General features: G+C 33.0%; 1 protein-coding gene across 9 annotated transcripts in view; it reads right to left on the bottom strand.

Moving 5' to 3' along the window:
- Positions 1–16,443, bottom strand: part of LOC130446232 (plasma membrane ascorbate-dependent reductase CYBRD1-like) — an 85,510-nt gene that overhangs the window by 31,011 nt on the left and 38,056 nt on the right. Inside the window, exon 1 of one of the 9 annotated variants that reach the window (XM_056782342.1) lies at positions 4,263–4,526. The exons of 7 other annotated variants lie outside the window; for them this stretch is intronic. In XM_056782342.1, the coding sequence (XP_056638320.1) occupies positions 4,263–4,330 (68 nt within the window). In that variant the 5' untranslated portion in view covers positions 4,331–4,526. Of the gene's footprint in view, positions 1–4,262; positions 4,527–16,443 lie in introns of those variants that run through there. One more of the 9 variants, XM_056782343.1, reaches the window with a different exon arrangement.

Below are 16,443 nucleotides of genomic sequence, written 5' to 3'. Positions count from 1 at the left end.
GGCAAATTGTCAGTATCAATATCAAATTTTGATAAAGACTTAAAGAAAAGTCGAAACGTCAATTTTATCTATCTTTCAAAAATTATAAAAATAATTTTAGAATAGAAGAGACATAAAGTCAAAAACATTTAGATGTTTTCTAAATATGAGTATTATATTATTATTTCATAAGTTTAATAGTTTATAAATTATTATTTATATAGTTACTACAAACTATTAACATCATTAAAAATGTTTGTAATTAAATTAAAAAAAAAAACGAATTTATTTTTTCCAAAAACTTTTGTTGCATCCTTTTATTTTGTTTCGTGTAGTTGACAAACTAATAAATTGCATGATGTTTTCCTAATGGGGAGATCGTACGTGGTTTTTAATGAGCGGTTAAAAGTCCGCATCCTGTGTAAATATTTTTATCAACTATACCAGTTAAATGGATGGACTAATGAAGCTTCAAAGAAAAACGGATCATCAAACCGTTCAAGTTCGACGACCTTCCGACTTTTTTGTGAAAGTCTTACACAATATTTTGTTGAGATCGTTGCTGACACTCAAAACTTATTTCCACTTGATCGTAACTTGTGGTTATTGCAGTATATAGGATTTCTTGTGATATTAAAGTATTGATATAATTTAATATTGAAAAGAAATTAAGCGAACATTCTTCTACAAAAAATACACTTTAATAACTGAACCTAAAACTAATAAAATCGATCATTAAGAATTACTTGAATAATTGGTACAGATTTTTGAGCTTCTAATTAGAAAGTATATATTATAGTCCAGTCAAATAAGACTTTGAAGGTTACAACAATTCCCATAGAGCTAAAAATTAGTATGAATGTTCAGAATACTATTATAAATGAATTGTGAAAAGTCCCCATCATTCCCCCTCGTGCAAAAAATTTTATTGTTGGTGGAAGTTTGCAAAAATAGGATTTTCACGTTTTTCAGCTAAACGGTGAGTTTTACAGCAAAAATAGTTCAGACAAAAAATGTAGATCATCCGATTCTCTATTAAAAATGTATCCACACTATTTTTCATAAGTATTGCCATTTCCGTGATATAGCGGTATACAATTTAAATTCTGGGACCACGAAGAAACATTTTATAATATTTTAGACAAATATGTTCAATATGTATGTAGACATTTTGGCCATAGAGTGACTGTAGTATTTGATGGTTACACCGATTGTAATAAAAATACTAAAGCCGCAGAACAACGACGTCGAGCTACAACATCTTCATCTTCTGATGTTATTTTTGATGAATTTATGACACTTCCCACAAGCAAACAGAAATTTCTTGTAAATACCCACAAGTCTCTGTTTATTTTAATGTTAAAAGAAAAATTTACCATTGAAACAGTAATAGAACAATTCAACTCAACAAATACAACTATTGTTGTTGGTGAAGATGTCGATTTATTACTTACTGCTAGAACTCCAACAGAAAAACATATTTATTTTTTTAAACCGGGAAAGACTTAGCAGCAATCGAAAATATATCCATCAAAAAGTTTCTGTGCTTTTCCAAAATGCCAAAATCATATATTTTTTCTACACGCAATAACTGGCTGCGATACAACATCAGCATTTTCAAAAAGGGGCAAAAAAACGGTTTTGAAATTGTTCGAGAAACAAAATGTAATTAATTGTGCTGAGGTTTTTAAAGATAGTATCACTAATGGAATTCGCTTTCTTCATTGTATGTACGGAGCTCCAAAATAAGTTACCTGCTTGGATAAACTCCAATACTTATCTTTTGCAAAAAAACTTATAATGAAAAACAAGTGCAATTAGCTTGTCTTCTCCCAACCTCTGTGGCTGCTCAATGTGGCTGTTTTATTCTTTAGCATGTACCAATTGTCAAGGACAGTCGTGCTCCAATGTAAAACCGATACTAGATGAGAATAATCACGATATCAGTGATGAGAAAGATGATGCATCACTTTTAGAACATATTTGTATCCAGTAGGAAGATGAAGAAAAATAAGAAACAGAAAACGAAAACAGTACACTAGAAGTTCCATCGGATTATTATGAATCCGACGAATAATTTTTCCAAATTATTTTTTCATTTATATATTACATAATTTACACAGCTTTCATCATTTTCCATACTCAATTTGAATTCAATAGGATCACCATAGATCGTGGAATAGGCCTACCGGGGAAAGCACGTTAAAGAAAAGCGCTAAACACTAAAAAAATATTTTTTTCAATTCTTTCAACAGCTATATCAAGGAAATGGCTATACTTATGATAAAAAGTGTGAATACATTTTTTCTAGAGAATCGGATGATCTACATTTTTTATCTGAACTATTATTGCTGTAAAACTCACCGTTTAGCTGAAGCCACGAAAAATCTGTTTTTGCAATCTTTCACCATCAATAAATTTTTTTGTACAATGGGGATTTGTAGAGGACTTTTCACAATTCATTTATAAGAGTATTCTGAACATCCATAACATTTTTTAGCTCTATGGGAATTTTTGCAAACTTACTTCTATTTTATGGACTAATTTGACTGGGCTATTAGACTAGCTGACGTGGCAAACGTTGTTTTGCCATATAAACTATATCTACGAAATATTTTTCTAGTTCAATACAAATAACTCACTAACTATAAGTATGTAGGGACGTAATTGTAATCGAAAGCGTTGTAGATGATGTTAAAGTTTAAAAAAAAAATAAAGATTAATCTCTCAGCACAATAGAATGTACAATATTCTTGGTTAATCCGTCTTTAGCCAATACAAACAAACTGGATGGTTTTCCCACGCAAGAGCATGCCACATATAGTTATTTATAGGAAAAGCATGGTGTTTCCAAATCTAATGTCTGGCATTGTGCCTTATTGGTCGTCATAGCGAATGCTAATCTAATTTGAAATTGTATCTGTAGAGCAATTCAAGGGACTCCTGGCAGTTTTTCATTAATTCTTTAATGACTAATCGTGTGCCGTGGTGGGATCAAGTTACGAATCAGAATGATCGGAGATCAAACCTTCAATTATAATTGGTGTGGTAGCGTGCCTGGCAATTCCAATGAATTTAAAAACTCATTTGGATAATTCACACTTTCGTTGCTATCCAAAACTGCATCGATAGATTTGTATGACACCAAGTCCCCAGGCAACAACTGTTGTATCTTTAAATTTAACCCATTGACGTCCACATTTTTTGCTCCCAAAATCGCTCTTTCTGCCAATCACTTATGTATCATCTATTATTTTCATGTACAGCAACTGAAGCGTTTGAACGCCTATGTTCACCGTCAGTTGTACTTTTTCAACATTACCCCACAGTCGCGATGATTTTAAGCAAGCGTTGATTACATCAGCGTACGTTGAACGTCAAATAACGGGAAGTGTTTGTCTAAAATCCCCCGAAAGTAACAAATTCGATTAATTGTTAATGCGTCCTCCCAAATTCGTTGATGCTTTCGTTTTCTTCTGCGGCGTCCTCGAAGTAACAGACCCAACAATAATATTTTCTCCTCGGAATCCATTTTGTTGCATCTGTGCCACTTGTCCGCGACGTCCTCGTTGCGTACCCGCGGCGTGTTCGCGACGCATTTGTTGCGCGCTCGCTCCGCTCTGCACTCGCTCGCAAACCGCTAATATGATAAGACTGTAATTCAATAATTCATAAGTATTGACGTCAGATATCATTTCAATCATAATCATTTTTCGTTCATCATTTGTCATACGAAAATAGAAATGTGTTAACAGTTCTAGATCTAAGATCAGTTTTATCGTCTTCATTAGAAAACAAGAGATACAATATTCTAGATCTTTAATTACTGTTGTTAACGGAAATTCTTGATAACTAATAGATGGTATTCTAAAATTTGGACCAGCACAATGAAGTATTTTTAATGAATTCTTTTTGAGTGACGGCGTTTGTTGTTTGTTTAAATGTTCTTAATATTCTTAGTTTTTACTCAATACATATCACTAATCTTCATACTATTTGCAAATTCTGGCAACGTTGCTAACATATATGACCTCATAACACGTGCAACAATTTTTATGGTTGAAGCCATCGTTGAATTTTGAAATTAAATCATTTTGTACACGTTTGAGTATTTAATGGTGTCATGTATCACAGTTTTATTTGTGACTCATACAAAATTGACGGCAATGTTTGTTATAAATATGTCGGAATGTGTTTGATATACAATACAAAAGGTATTTTTTGAATAACCTACATCACCGGTTATTTTACGTAACCTAAAAAATGTTATAATGTACCCTTACCTTTGTAATAAGTGATGTTTATATCCGAAAATACAAGAATTTCGTTTGCTTCCATTGAATTCATACATCGCTTATTTATTAGTGGAATTATATAAAACCTTTCAAACTGGGGAATTGCAAAATATCAAACAAACATTGTAGTCGGTTTTACGTGCATGTTTTTCCAAGGTAACATGATAAATGATAAAAGCACTTATGATTACACTTCATATTATATAATCTAGTCAATTATCTTCTTGGAATTTTAACAGATACGAAAAGGTCAACATCAATACATTTTCCGAAATTAAGTTTTTACGAAAAAATTTTAAAACGCCAATAACTCGAAAACTAAGAGGAATACGATAAAAACTGTCCGAACAAAAAATGTGGAGCATAAAATTTTCCACAAAAAAGGTCGGAAGTCATTTTATAGTTGGAGCCACTATTTCTGAGTAAATCTCCCTCAAAGCCGAGTATCCGCGAATTCCCGCCAATGCGAATTCAACCCCATTTTATAATGGAAATTTTGAGGTTAGAAAAAAATTGAAACCTTTTTGTACAGAATGTTGTGCTCCATTTTTTTTGTCCCGACAGTTTGTGTCGAAATACTCAAAGTTTTCAAAATTATCGTCTTGGAATTTTAACAGATACGAAAAGGTCAACATCATTTCATTTTCCGAAATTTTTCACGAAGAGTACCACGCCGTGTTAATACAGGTATAATAGAATTAAAATTAAATTGGTCCATTTCGGTTACTGAATAAGCCTAGCAGCTCTTAATAAAATTACGGGCACCGGTTTTTGAAATTTTGGGAAATGCAACCTGAAAAAATTTTGGAACCAAAATAACTCGAAAACTAGAAGTAATTCGAAAAAAGCTGCCCGAACAAAAAATGTAGAGGTGAAAATTTTAAGGTTAGGAACAAATACCTGGGATACTTTTTGTAGAGAATTATGTACCCCACACTTTTTGTTTTTTTCCTCATAGTTTTCGAGTTATTCGAGTTTAAAAAGTCCCAAAATTTCGAAAATCCGTACTCCTAATTTTGTTAAGAGTTGCTAGACTGATTCAGTATCTCAAAACCTCCCAGAATCTAGAAAATCAAAACCGCCCAGTTTAATTTGAGGTTATAGCTAAAATGGCCTAATTTGCCTGTACTATATATAATAAAATTTTTGTGGTAATGTACGAGGGGTGTTCAAATGAATATATTGCATCATCAAATCACATAAAAAACACGTTATTTTGATTTTAAAGGTGAGGTTGGTCAGTCTATGGCCAGACCATCTTCAGTAGGTCAAAATAAAGTGGTTCTCGACTAACGGTATAGCGTTTTCACGTCGAGCATCATTAATGAGTTAACGTGGAACTCCTCTAAACTGTTGCACGTGTTTTTTCTTATCATAACCGGATTCTTTTACGTCGATCAAACTTGTTTTTGTGTATAATTCATTCCAATATTTCTTTAGTTAATTACAATGGACGATCTTTTTTATAGAGGATGTCTCATAAATAATGTCGCCTTCCAATGTTCACTATCCGTATTAAATAATCATACAAAAAGAAAGCTTTAATCGTATCGTATTCTTTGGGTTTTACCAAACGTTCTTTGATACCTTGTAATGGTTTCAGTTGGTAACTACTTCAGGTTTTATCAACAATTGGATTGGTTAACTTTCTGTTCGGCTTTTTGAAATGGATTTATGGTTTAAACAAGAGGTGAGGGGGGAGTGAAAAACGTACAGTATGAAAAAAAGTCAAAAGCTATTCACTTTTGTATCGATTCAAATTGGAAACTGTCTTTTGAAGTTATTAAGCAGACCAAGAACCGGATTCTTTTTCGAGTCTACCACATCCTTCATCCAGATGAACTCACCACTTGATCATCTTTAACTCGTCCACTTTAGAAAGTAAGAGGCGATTAGGTTAAGTTAGGTGTACTTTAGCTTCGATCAGGTTAATTTACTTTCTTTTATAATATGGTTTTCTATTTGTAATTTTTGTTTTCCTGGTGCTTTACTTGCTGTTCGAAGTTATATTTATTTTCTTCAATAACTTTGTAGATTTCCCAACACCAACCGTACCACTAACTAATTTTAGTGTCAAATCACCACTTTTACATAAATGTTCGTCTACAAAATTCTTTTATTGGCGAGTAGGTACTTGATATACTCATGATACAGGTATGTAATTATTAATACACAAGACTTCTGTCCAATCCAAACCATTTTTTTTGTACAGCTAATAAGATCAATAAGAGCTCGAAAAATTGTATTAGCTTAAGTATAAGGATGGTGCCAGAAGTACCTGGCCTGACCTAGAGATGACGGTAGTTGCTTAAAAAATACCAGAGTATTAGAAAGTACACAATCTGTTTAGCATACGTTTCAAGTTAGAAGACTCCAAGTTGTTTAGTATTTGTTTGGCAGCCATTCTCGGTGAAATTGTACACATGGAAAAAACTGGTCATCGTTATAGGAAACAATACTTTTATTTGAAAGGCCTTAGCCCAACCAATATGAAAGCTGAACTAAAATCAACTCTGGTTTAGACTGTTCCTTCGTTATTAAGAGTAAAATATGGAGTAGCAGAGTTTAAATGAGGTTTAGGCCCTGTGTAGACCACAATCGCAGTGATCGACCAAATGAGGTGATGACTCCAAAAATGTTGAATAAAATCCACTATATGATCGTCCACTGAAAGTAAGCGAGCTAGTAGACATAGTAAGTATTTCAAAGTGCAGTACATCGCATATATTAACTGAAAATTTGGACTTGAGAAAGCTGTATGCAAGATGGGTGCCGCGTTTGCTTACAATGAAACATAAACAGCGTCGTGAAGATATTTCCATAGAGTGTTTGGCAATGTTTCACAGAAATAAAGCGCCGTTTTATAATCATGGATGAAGCATGGGTCCATCACTTAACACCCGAAACAAAAGAACAATCAACAATGGACTGAAAAGGGAGAACCGGCTCCAAAGAAGGCAAAGACCGTTGCATCTGCAGGCAAGGTAATGGCGTCGGTTTTTTCGGGTGCTCGTGGAATAATTTTCATTGACTATCTTGAAAAAGTAAAAAATTGTATTATGCGAACTTATTGCAACGTTTGAGCGAAGAAATCGAGCAAAAACTGCCGTATTTGGCTAAGAACGAAACGTTGTTTTGTCAAGACAATGCACCAACTCACACATCGTTGTTGCAGTTACCAAAATTAACGAGTTAACGTTTTATTGGTACATCATGCACCTTATGCGTCAGATTTAGCCTCCTCGGACTATTTTCTGTTCCCAGACATAAAAAAATGGCTTGGTGGTCGACAATTTTCCAACAATGAAGAGGTGATGACTATTTTGAGGAGCTTAACTTATTGAACATCGCTGGGAAAAGTGCTAAAAGTTTATTTCGTTGAAAAATAAATATTTTTTTCCAAAAATTTTGTGTTTTCTTTGTTGGACCAAGTTTTGGATTAGTAACTGTGTTTTATTACTCTCTCGTACATAAAATTAGACCACAGTACTTATCAATAAACGACTGGCATACACAGTTTATACTTTTTCTGATATAGGCTTCAGCATAATATTCTAGAAATGACCATCTATACCGTTTTTTTATTGTCCTATATTAAAATGAAAATGTGAAACTTTAAAAGCAAATAATTGTCTGACCGATAAACATTTTATAAAACTAATTTCACTTTTTAGATAGAGGACAGTAAATTTCTCTCGTATTTCGCCTTTTTGCTTTTACTCAAACAGATGTTTGATTTGCAGCGACTATTTAACGTCCCTTTATAATAAACGAAAGTGGTATTCAATTGGTCATTACTGAAGATGATAATCAAGCCAAACCTATCACAAAACAACGAAATAATACAGTACAATGGAACTGGATATTAATTATAAAGTGGGTTAAATATTTTCCTTGAGATCTTGAACGTGAACATATGGCATATTAATCGTCTTTATATAAAGGGTGTGTAAAAAAATTTGTACTACATCAATCTCGAATCTAACCTTCAGTTTTATTGTAATATAATAGTCAAAATTAATTACATTAATTAGTAATAGGGTTTCTGTCATTTATCATTTTATTAAACTAGATCCTAGAGTCCAGACTAGTGCTGGTGTCGTTTTGTCGATTTGTCGTGGTTGCCCGATTCAATGTTTGTTAATAAAAAGTATTTGAAGGGAACGGAGATGCTGATAACAGAAATGTAAACCCCCCAGATCACTGGATGACCCTTGAATTAAATAACTCAATTCACCAACTTGTTTTTTAAAAACTATTTAGCAAACTGGGGATTTAATTATAATTTAAAGTTACAATTGGTACGAATATCAAATTCAATGAACAAGGTATTAGTTTTACAGGCTTCTTTATATATTAGTTCGTATCTTATACAATAATATATATTACATAATTCATTATAGTCACATAAATAATAGTAATTTAATAATAAATAATTGAAGATGACATCTTAGTGGGGTTAACTTTGACAATCTATAAAACTGACAGAAATATAAAATACAGACTATTTATAGTGATGATAAACTTGATTAATGATGCGCCGCTGCTGTGTTTTGGTTAGGTCACTTAACTATAGTATGATTGCTTGAGCAGCTTTATCACTTGTTGTGTGTGAATTCTTGTTTGTTGTTAACGGTTAAAGTTTGATAGCTAACCGAAAGAGGTGGGTCAAGTAGATAACATTTTATAATTAGTAGTTACCACTAATTAGCACTTTTGGATCCAAGAATTAAAAAGAAGGTTCCTCATCATAATATATTTTGTTAATACCATTAGCTTTGAAATTTTACTAAGAGAAATACCATTTTGTGTTCAGTTTTTTGGCAAGTGACCTTCGATTGCAGGGGTATCTGCTGAGAATCTTTGACACTTTTTTACAACAATAAACTTGATTTTATAACAGGTATAGTAGTAAAATTATAAGCCGGTACAAACTTGAACTAATACATTAGATAGATAAGTATAAAACTGCTATAAAAATTAATTTAATTATTTTTTGTTCATACCTCGTATGATGTGATCCGTTATAGTTAAATGTTTAGAAAAACAGTAACAAGTTGAGGTATTTCAAGGTTCCTAGGTGGGTAAACTAGATATGAACGACGGCATTGTTGACATAATTATTATTTTATCACAAAGCTCTTACTAAATTGTTAAATATTTATTTATATAAATATTAATGTTTACAATTACAATTTTTAAGATAATAGCAACGCTTTAAAATTTGTTAGTATTGTTAAGTTTCATATTTCTACTAAAAATTTTTTATCACGTATTTTCAGTAAATGAAAATTAGTTTATTTGACATGTCTACATGCCAACAAATGTTTTTTATCAGAAATATTTTTTTAGCACAAAAATAGTGGTTCCAATTGATATTATGGTATTACGAGGGTTGTTTGAAGAGTTTCCGTTCTAACAAAATAAATCAACGTGTCTCTCTCCCTCATTTGTGCCCTTCGGTTTGGGTTATATTTTATTATTTTGAAAAACAATCAAAGAAACGGGGAAAAGTTGATTAAATACAATGGTCGACAAAAAATTTTTTCTTTTATGAGGTGTTGCACTTTCTCTTTTCGAAAACCTACAGTAATCACCCATCATGGCCGTCCTTGATACCGAATTTCCATTGTTCTAATATCTTGGTGGAACCTTCCACCTAGCTCATCACTGCAGACAGCTCCCAAATTTTCGGGAAAAAATGACATTCGAGCACCAAGGGACTTGTAGGCGTTCATCAACTAACTGTTGGTAGTTTGGATCCATTTTGTTGTCCAAAAATCCCCCCACTACACTAAAAAAATACCTTCCATGCTCTAAGTTCCTGTTTGCTGAGCTTTCTTGAAAAATTGTCATAGTCCAGCAATTTTCTCATTTGTGACTTTATCGACCAGTGATATTAGTCTAAAAATGTTTACTTATAAAAAGTAATCTGTAAGGTGGGTTCCGCGATTGATTAACTAATGAAAAGCTCGCTCGCACCAATAATTCAAACGATTGTATGGATACCTTGAATTGTAATCTATAGAAGTTGTTTAGTGAATAATATCGATTCCTAATGTTTATTTTATTTATTAAATAATTATAAATGTAAGAGACGCCCAATAAATCAACGACTTGAACCTATTTAAAACTTATGTCAGACGAAGTGTATAATGTTTTTAAGAGAAAAATAAAGTCATTTTTCATCTAAAAACCTCTGTATAAATCACCTCGTACTTAACATCTTAAGCTAGTACCACACGATGCGTCAAATGTTTCTAACGATGGATGCATTGTGTGGTCGTGGTGCGCATGGCATTTGACGAATGTTTTGTTTCCAACGTTGGCATTGGAAAGTCACATTTTACCCAACATTGGAACGAATTTGGAACCAAATCTACCAAATGTCGAAGTTGTTAGTATCATCCAGTTTAGTTTGTCAATATCGATAACTTGCACACACTATATATATTTTTTAAGCTGGCTGCAGCCTTCGTTGGAGGCGTCATGCAGTTGCAGCACTGCCTTCAGCCTTCCTTCTAACGTTCAACCGTACGTTGGAACGCGATTGTTGTCGCAAACGTTAGACGGATGGTGTAGAATCGTTTTTATTTATTCAATGTATAAGTATACGAATGAAGCAGTTAGACGGCCTAGTTAATATAGAAACTTAACTCCGATGTCCCTATTGGTCAAATTGAACAATTGTTTACTTTCGTTATTATTCTATTGACCAGCATAAATTTAACAAATTGCAGACTTGATTATATTCTAAATAAAACAATGTTCAAATGCGTCATCACTAAGAAGTATTTTTAGACAAAAAAGTTGAACGAATTACTTGTTTTCGCGATGAAACATAATTTTTAAAATAAATAAAACTTATTAACACAATATTAACTGGAAAAAATCGTAATCAAAATCTTAATGTTGTTATGTACTATGTGAAAAAAACCAGAAAACTGGTCGATTTTTATTCTTTAATTGACAATTCACAGAATGAAAATATCATTCCTCTCTACCAACCCCTTGAAAATGTAATGGATATGTAGTCGAGTCAAATCGGGGAATCTAACCGGCCATCCGATGGTTCCACGTCTTGGAAAAAACCTCGATTAAATAATTTCTAGCTGTACGTGCAAAATGCGGGTGGAGCTCCGTCTTTGTAATGTGGGCACTAAGAATTTAATCAGAAAATCTAGATAAACCTCACCATTAACTGTACTCTCAAAAAAATAATTTTATTGTTAATGATACCAGTCCAAACGTTCACTCTTTTCAATTTCAGTTTTTTATAAGTTATAAGCAAGTTAATAAGGTAAAAATAGAAGTACACACCCTATATATCAATACTTTAACTATTAACTAAAAGAAGTGGTACGCCACTGACTCCCGAATGCATCATAATTTTAATACTCTCATATAAATGGAAACAGTGAAATACGAAGTATATTTAATAAGAAAACCCGCTCCGTGCAATCGAACTTAGTGTAAGTTATAGTGACATCGTGAAATGGAGCAACGAGGAAACATCAAGTTTCGTTAAAATATTGAGAAAACGGCTATGAAAACACATGAAATATTTGTGAAAGTGTTGGAGGAATTGTTTATTAGCACGTACACAGTTTGCACCATCGTTCGTAAAGATTTGTTCCGAATATACTATCAGAAAGTAAGACAGATAAAAACCGCTGGAGAATTCATTACCCTGTGTCATGGGAATTCATCTTTTCTGCGATCCATCTTCACAGAAGATTAGACTTAATGCTACCCGTTCGATCCCGATTCCACGTGGCAATCGTGATTGAAAAAATATCGTTGTCGAAGGTCCAAGAACAAGTCAATTTTTGCCTCAACCTAGCTTAATTGTACCACCATACTTACATGATTTAGCTCCTGGGGATGTTGGAAGTCTTAAAGAGGCACGAAGAAATCAAGAAAAAAACGAAAAAGAAGCGTCAGCTATTTGTACAGACGAGTAAAAATATGTTATTGGTTGTAATAGAAAATATTTTGAATTGGATTGTTGTTTTGTTAAAAAAATTTTTTACAAACAATTTCGGTTATTTTTGAGTACACGTACAAATAGCGCTGGTATTAAGTCTCGTGTCCATCGATGGCAGTTAACGTGTTAATTCTATCTCTCCAAAAGTAGCACAGATGGTTTTAGAAAGAGAAACTGAATCATTTTTTCAGTTGAATTGCTTGAAATATGGTCGTTTTTCAAATGCAATGGTTCTTTTATTACTAAACAGTCTTTTCTGGTATTGCATAAAAAATTCAAATGAAATTCCACGTCGGTTTGTAAGTGCACAGATTGAAATGAATTTTTTATGATTCGAATTACTCTGCGATTCTGTTCAGTAGAAGCTTTTCACCTTCGTACTTTTTACTGTACCTTAATGAGAAACAGAAAGAAGACTCGCTTATTTTTATATCACGTTTCTGATTAATGCAACGTTGTCAATGTTCTGGATCAGATTCTCATACAACATATATCGAAAAACATTTGAGTCATTAAATTTATTATTTGAAAACAATTTAAAGTTAATTCTATTAATAAGGATCTTAAGGGGACACGCATTGACAATATGAGATGATTAACCATAGTAACATTTTTTAACGACTACCTGTCCCAACGCCTTTGTCTGTGTCAGTTCATTTCGAGCCATAAAACAGTCTTCGATAATGTCTTTTATATTATTTACCAAACAGCACAAATGTTGAGGGAAAAATGATAGTTAAAAGTCTTTACTTGAAGTTGAAGAAAGATACAAAGGGACAAATAGTGAAAAAGACGTATAAAGAGTAAGAGGGGGGAAAGAGAGTAGAAGAGACTTGAAAACGGAGACAGAGATTTGCTCAGTGTAGTCTTGGCGAATCACGGCAAGAAGATTAATTATGTTTTGGGACGGAGTTAATGTCCACGCTCGAACTGAACTGACAATGCAGCTCTGAACGCTCGTAGGTACATCGAGGAAGTGCTTGCCCCATTTATTGGTGTAAAATTTATTTTGGTACAGAATAACACTCGTCCACATACCCCTAGAATTGTTACCGAATACTTGGAGTAAGTGGACAGTTCTGGACTGGACTCCACGATCTCCCGACATCAATTCCAAAGAGCATTTGGAAGATAATTTAGAGAGGCGTGTGAGAAATCGTCATCCCTCTTCCTGTGACTTAAATCAGCTCCAAATTGCTCTTCGTTAAGAATACTATGCCTGTAGAGTCTGACCCAAGCCTGTAGAGTACGTCCAAAATTTAATTTCTTTAATACTTGACAATGTTAGAGCCCTTCGCTGTAGCATAGAGAGAAATACAAAAAAATGTAATAATTTCTTATTTTTTCTTTAGTTTGTATTTTTTTGTTGATAATCAATAAAATTATTCATTTGTGGAAAATTTCGTGTAAGTGAAATTGAAAATAATAAAATATTTAACAAAATTAGAAAACCAAATCTGAGTATCCGTTTTTTTTTATATAGAGGTTATAAACTTCACTGATGCCGAACACATTTCCAAAAAAACATTCTACAGCCAAAGAGATTACAGAGTACAGCATAAAGTGGAAAATAGGTATAGAGTAAGAGAGAGGTAGATAGAAATAAAAAGGCAAAAACTACGAGGAAGACAGAGAGTGAAAGAGACTTGCAGATGGAGGCAGAGATTATGTGGGTAGATAATGAGAGTGAAGTGAAGAGTGAGGCAGGGTGATTGATAGACAGAAAGTGAGTAAAATCTATTGAAAAAACCTCTTTTTGGTGCGATTTGTAGTATAAATAAGTCCAGATGGATGAAACATTGAATATATCAACACTATATACAAGAAAGTTGTTTGCAAAGCTTCCTACCTCAACCTGAAGATATCGGGTCATAATATAAGTTGATAAATATATTTGGGCATGCGTCGGAAGATGTTCACTTAAATTTCAGACATTTTGATCTCTTAGTTTACACGTGATATATGTACCTTACATTAGTGCAGGACAAATGGTTCCGATTATTTTACTTTTACGACAAATTCCTTGTTTTGATTAATTACCAACATATGTTAAATTAACAATATTATTAAACATCATGTGATTTATTTGGTTGAGTAAATCCGAAGAAATGCTAATTATATATTAAAATGCAAATGACAATGGGGATTATGTTTATTTTTTTATGGTAATTTTGTAAATAGACAGTATAATCTGTTGATACTGAATCGAAATTCATAAACAATCGGAGGAAACGTGAGACGATTTGCATTATAACGCAGTGTGAACAATTAAATATTCGACAAAGCAGTTTAGTATCAATATTGTGACACTTTATGTGAATCGTTTGAAATGCGAAGATATATGTGACATTACAAAGAATCATTGTTATTGCGTAACGGTTTCTTCAACCCACGTTATCGATAAGGTCAGGCTTTTGGTGACAAAATTACTAGTAGAAAGAAAACAACGCCATCGTGTTCTAAGGGTTAACTAAAAGTTATGTGCATAAAATTCAAAATTTTTTGTCTATGTGTTATTTTTTTAAACAATAAAAACATCAAAAAAATCGGTACAAATTTTGATTTTTGCGTTTTGCGCTGAACCTATGCAAGACTCGTCTTTGTTACTATGAGCAATATTGTAGAGAATTGAAAAATCTTCAAAATAAGCTTTCATAAATTGAATTTCGATAAGGAGAAAATTTTTAATTCTTTAAATTGTTTATAATTTGTTTAATTTTAAATATAAAGGTTTCTTATTCACTGAAAAGCTCTTAAGATGGGCCCTGTGGCCCCAATACTTTTCGCAAGTCAAACAGGATTCGAACGCAATTCCAAAATATTATAGCCAACACTTTTTTTTCTCAAATACTCAAATAGGAACCTCAAAACACTTTTAATGATTCTCGTTCTCAGCGAAATAACTTTTTAGTTATTGAAAATGATGGATGTAAGTCATCGTAACCAGCATCAATTCTGTTTTTTATTTGTGTTGGTGTTGAGCCTTCTTTAGTCAAAAATTTTTTAACAGCGCGACACTCAATTTGAGACATTTTCCAAAAAAAGCTTGACCAAGTTGTCGTTCGAACCCTACTATAATAAAATGTAGTTGAAATTTGGTGTAAAGCTTGTCACTGACTCTTATATAAAGATTTTTGTGAACGTCACGACCTCTTGGACCGCACTACGTGTATAGTAAACAGCTGAAGCGATTTAGTAATTGAAAAGCAAGTTTTCTTATAACAAAACAATGCTGCGAAAGTAATACGGAATAAGATCAAAGATCTTGGTGGTATTGAACTCATAGATTTAGTCCAGACCTCGCACCGTCAGTAGTTCGACAATTATTTGCATCTAAACTCAAAGAATGGTTTGATCAAGATCTCAAATGGCTTCCTAAGCTTTGGGTTAACCAGATGGGTTATACTTCGAACATTAAAGCTTTCTTTTCGTGTGTTTATTTATTAAACAAAATAAACATTTGAAAGCGACATTATTTATGAGACACCTCATACAGCTTCAAGGAATATCATTTTCGTTGTGGTTTGCGGACAAGAATATACTATTACAGACAATTTCGATTTTCAAAGGTTTCTCGGGCATAAAAAGAATAGTAATTGATATTTTATTCGACGAAAGGAAATAGTCTCGAATTAAGTGCAGTACAACAACAATTCTACTAGTTACATCAGACTTTAACATTTACCACTTAAATTTGTAATACGTTTAATCAAATAATAACTTTTTCACGCATGTAATCTTTCAATTACTCATAATATGAAGTTTAACAGTGTTGCCAGTTTCGGTCCAACAACTCTACGACAATTCCGATGGATTAAAATCCTTGATGGCTAAAGATGACGTTCTGGGGACATTAGATGGGGCGCTCCAAAAACGATTTTTTTGCAAAAATGTCTTTCTAAACTATCCAAGAAGCCAGAAGCAAATTCGAAATATTTCTGTAGTTACAGAGAAAATAGTGAGCAAGCAACGAGCAGGTATACGAGCGGTCGGATCGCACGGACATCGTGCGCCTCGTATTATAATCCAAAGGGACTAACGGTCCTTCGAGACCCTATTAACTGTTCGTAGAAGGTCTTTATGGAGCTATGGTAAGGCTTGAACAGAGCTATATTTAGCAGTTCAGTTTCTTTCGATGAACATCCATCTTGAAATCATGTAGAGCTATACAAAAGAGAGAAC

The sequence above is a fragment of the Diorhabda sublineata genome, chromosome 7 (genome assembly GCF_026230105.1).
Source record: "Diorhabda sublineata isolate icDioSubl1.1 chromosome 7, icDioSubl1.1, whole genome shotgun sequence".
Classification (NCBI taxonomy): domain Eukaryota; kingdom Metazoa; phylum Arthropoda; class Insecta; order Coleoptera; family Chrysomelidae; genus Diorhabda; species Diorhabda sublineata.
The sequence above is the reverse complement of the archived record's forward strand: the minus strand, read 5'-3'. Positions and strand labels throughout refer to the sequence as shown.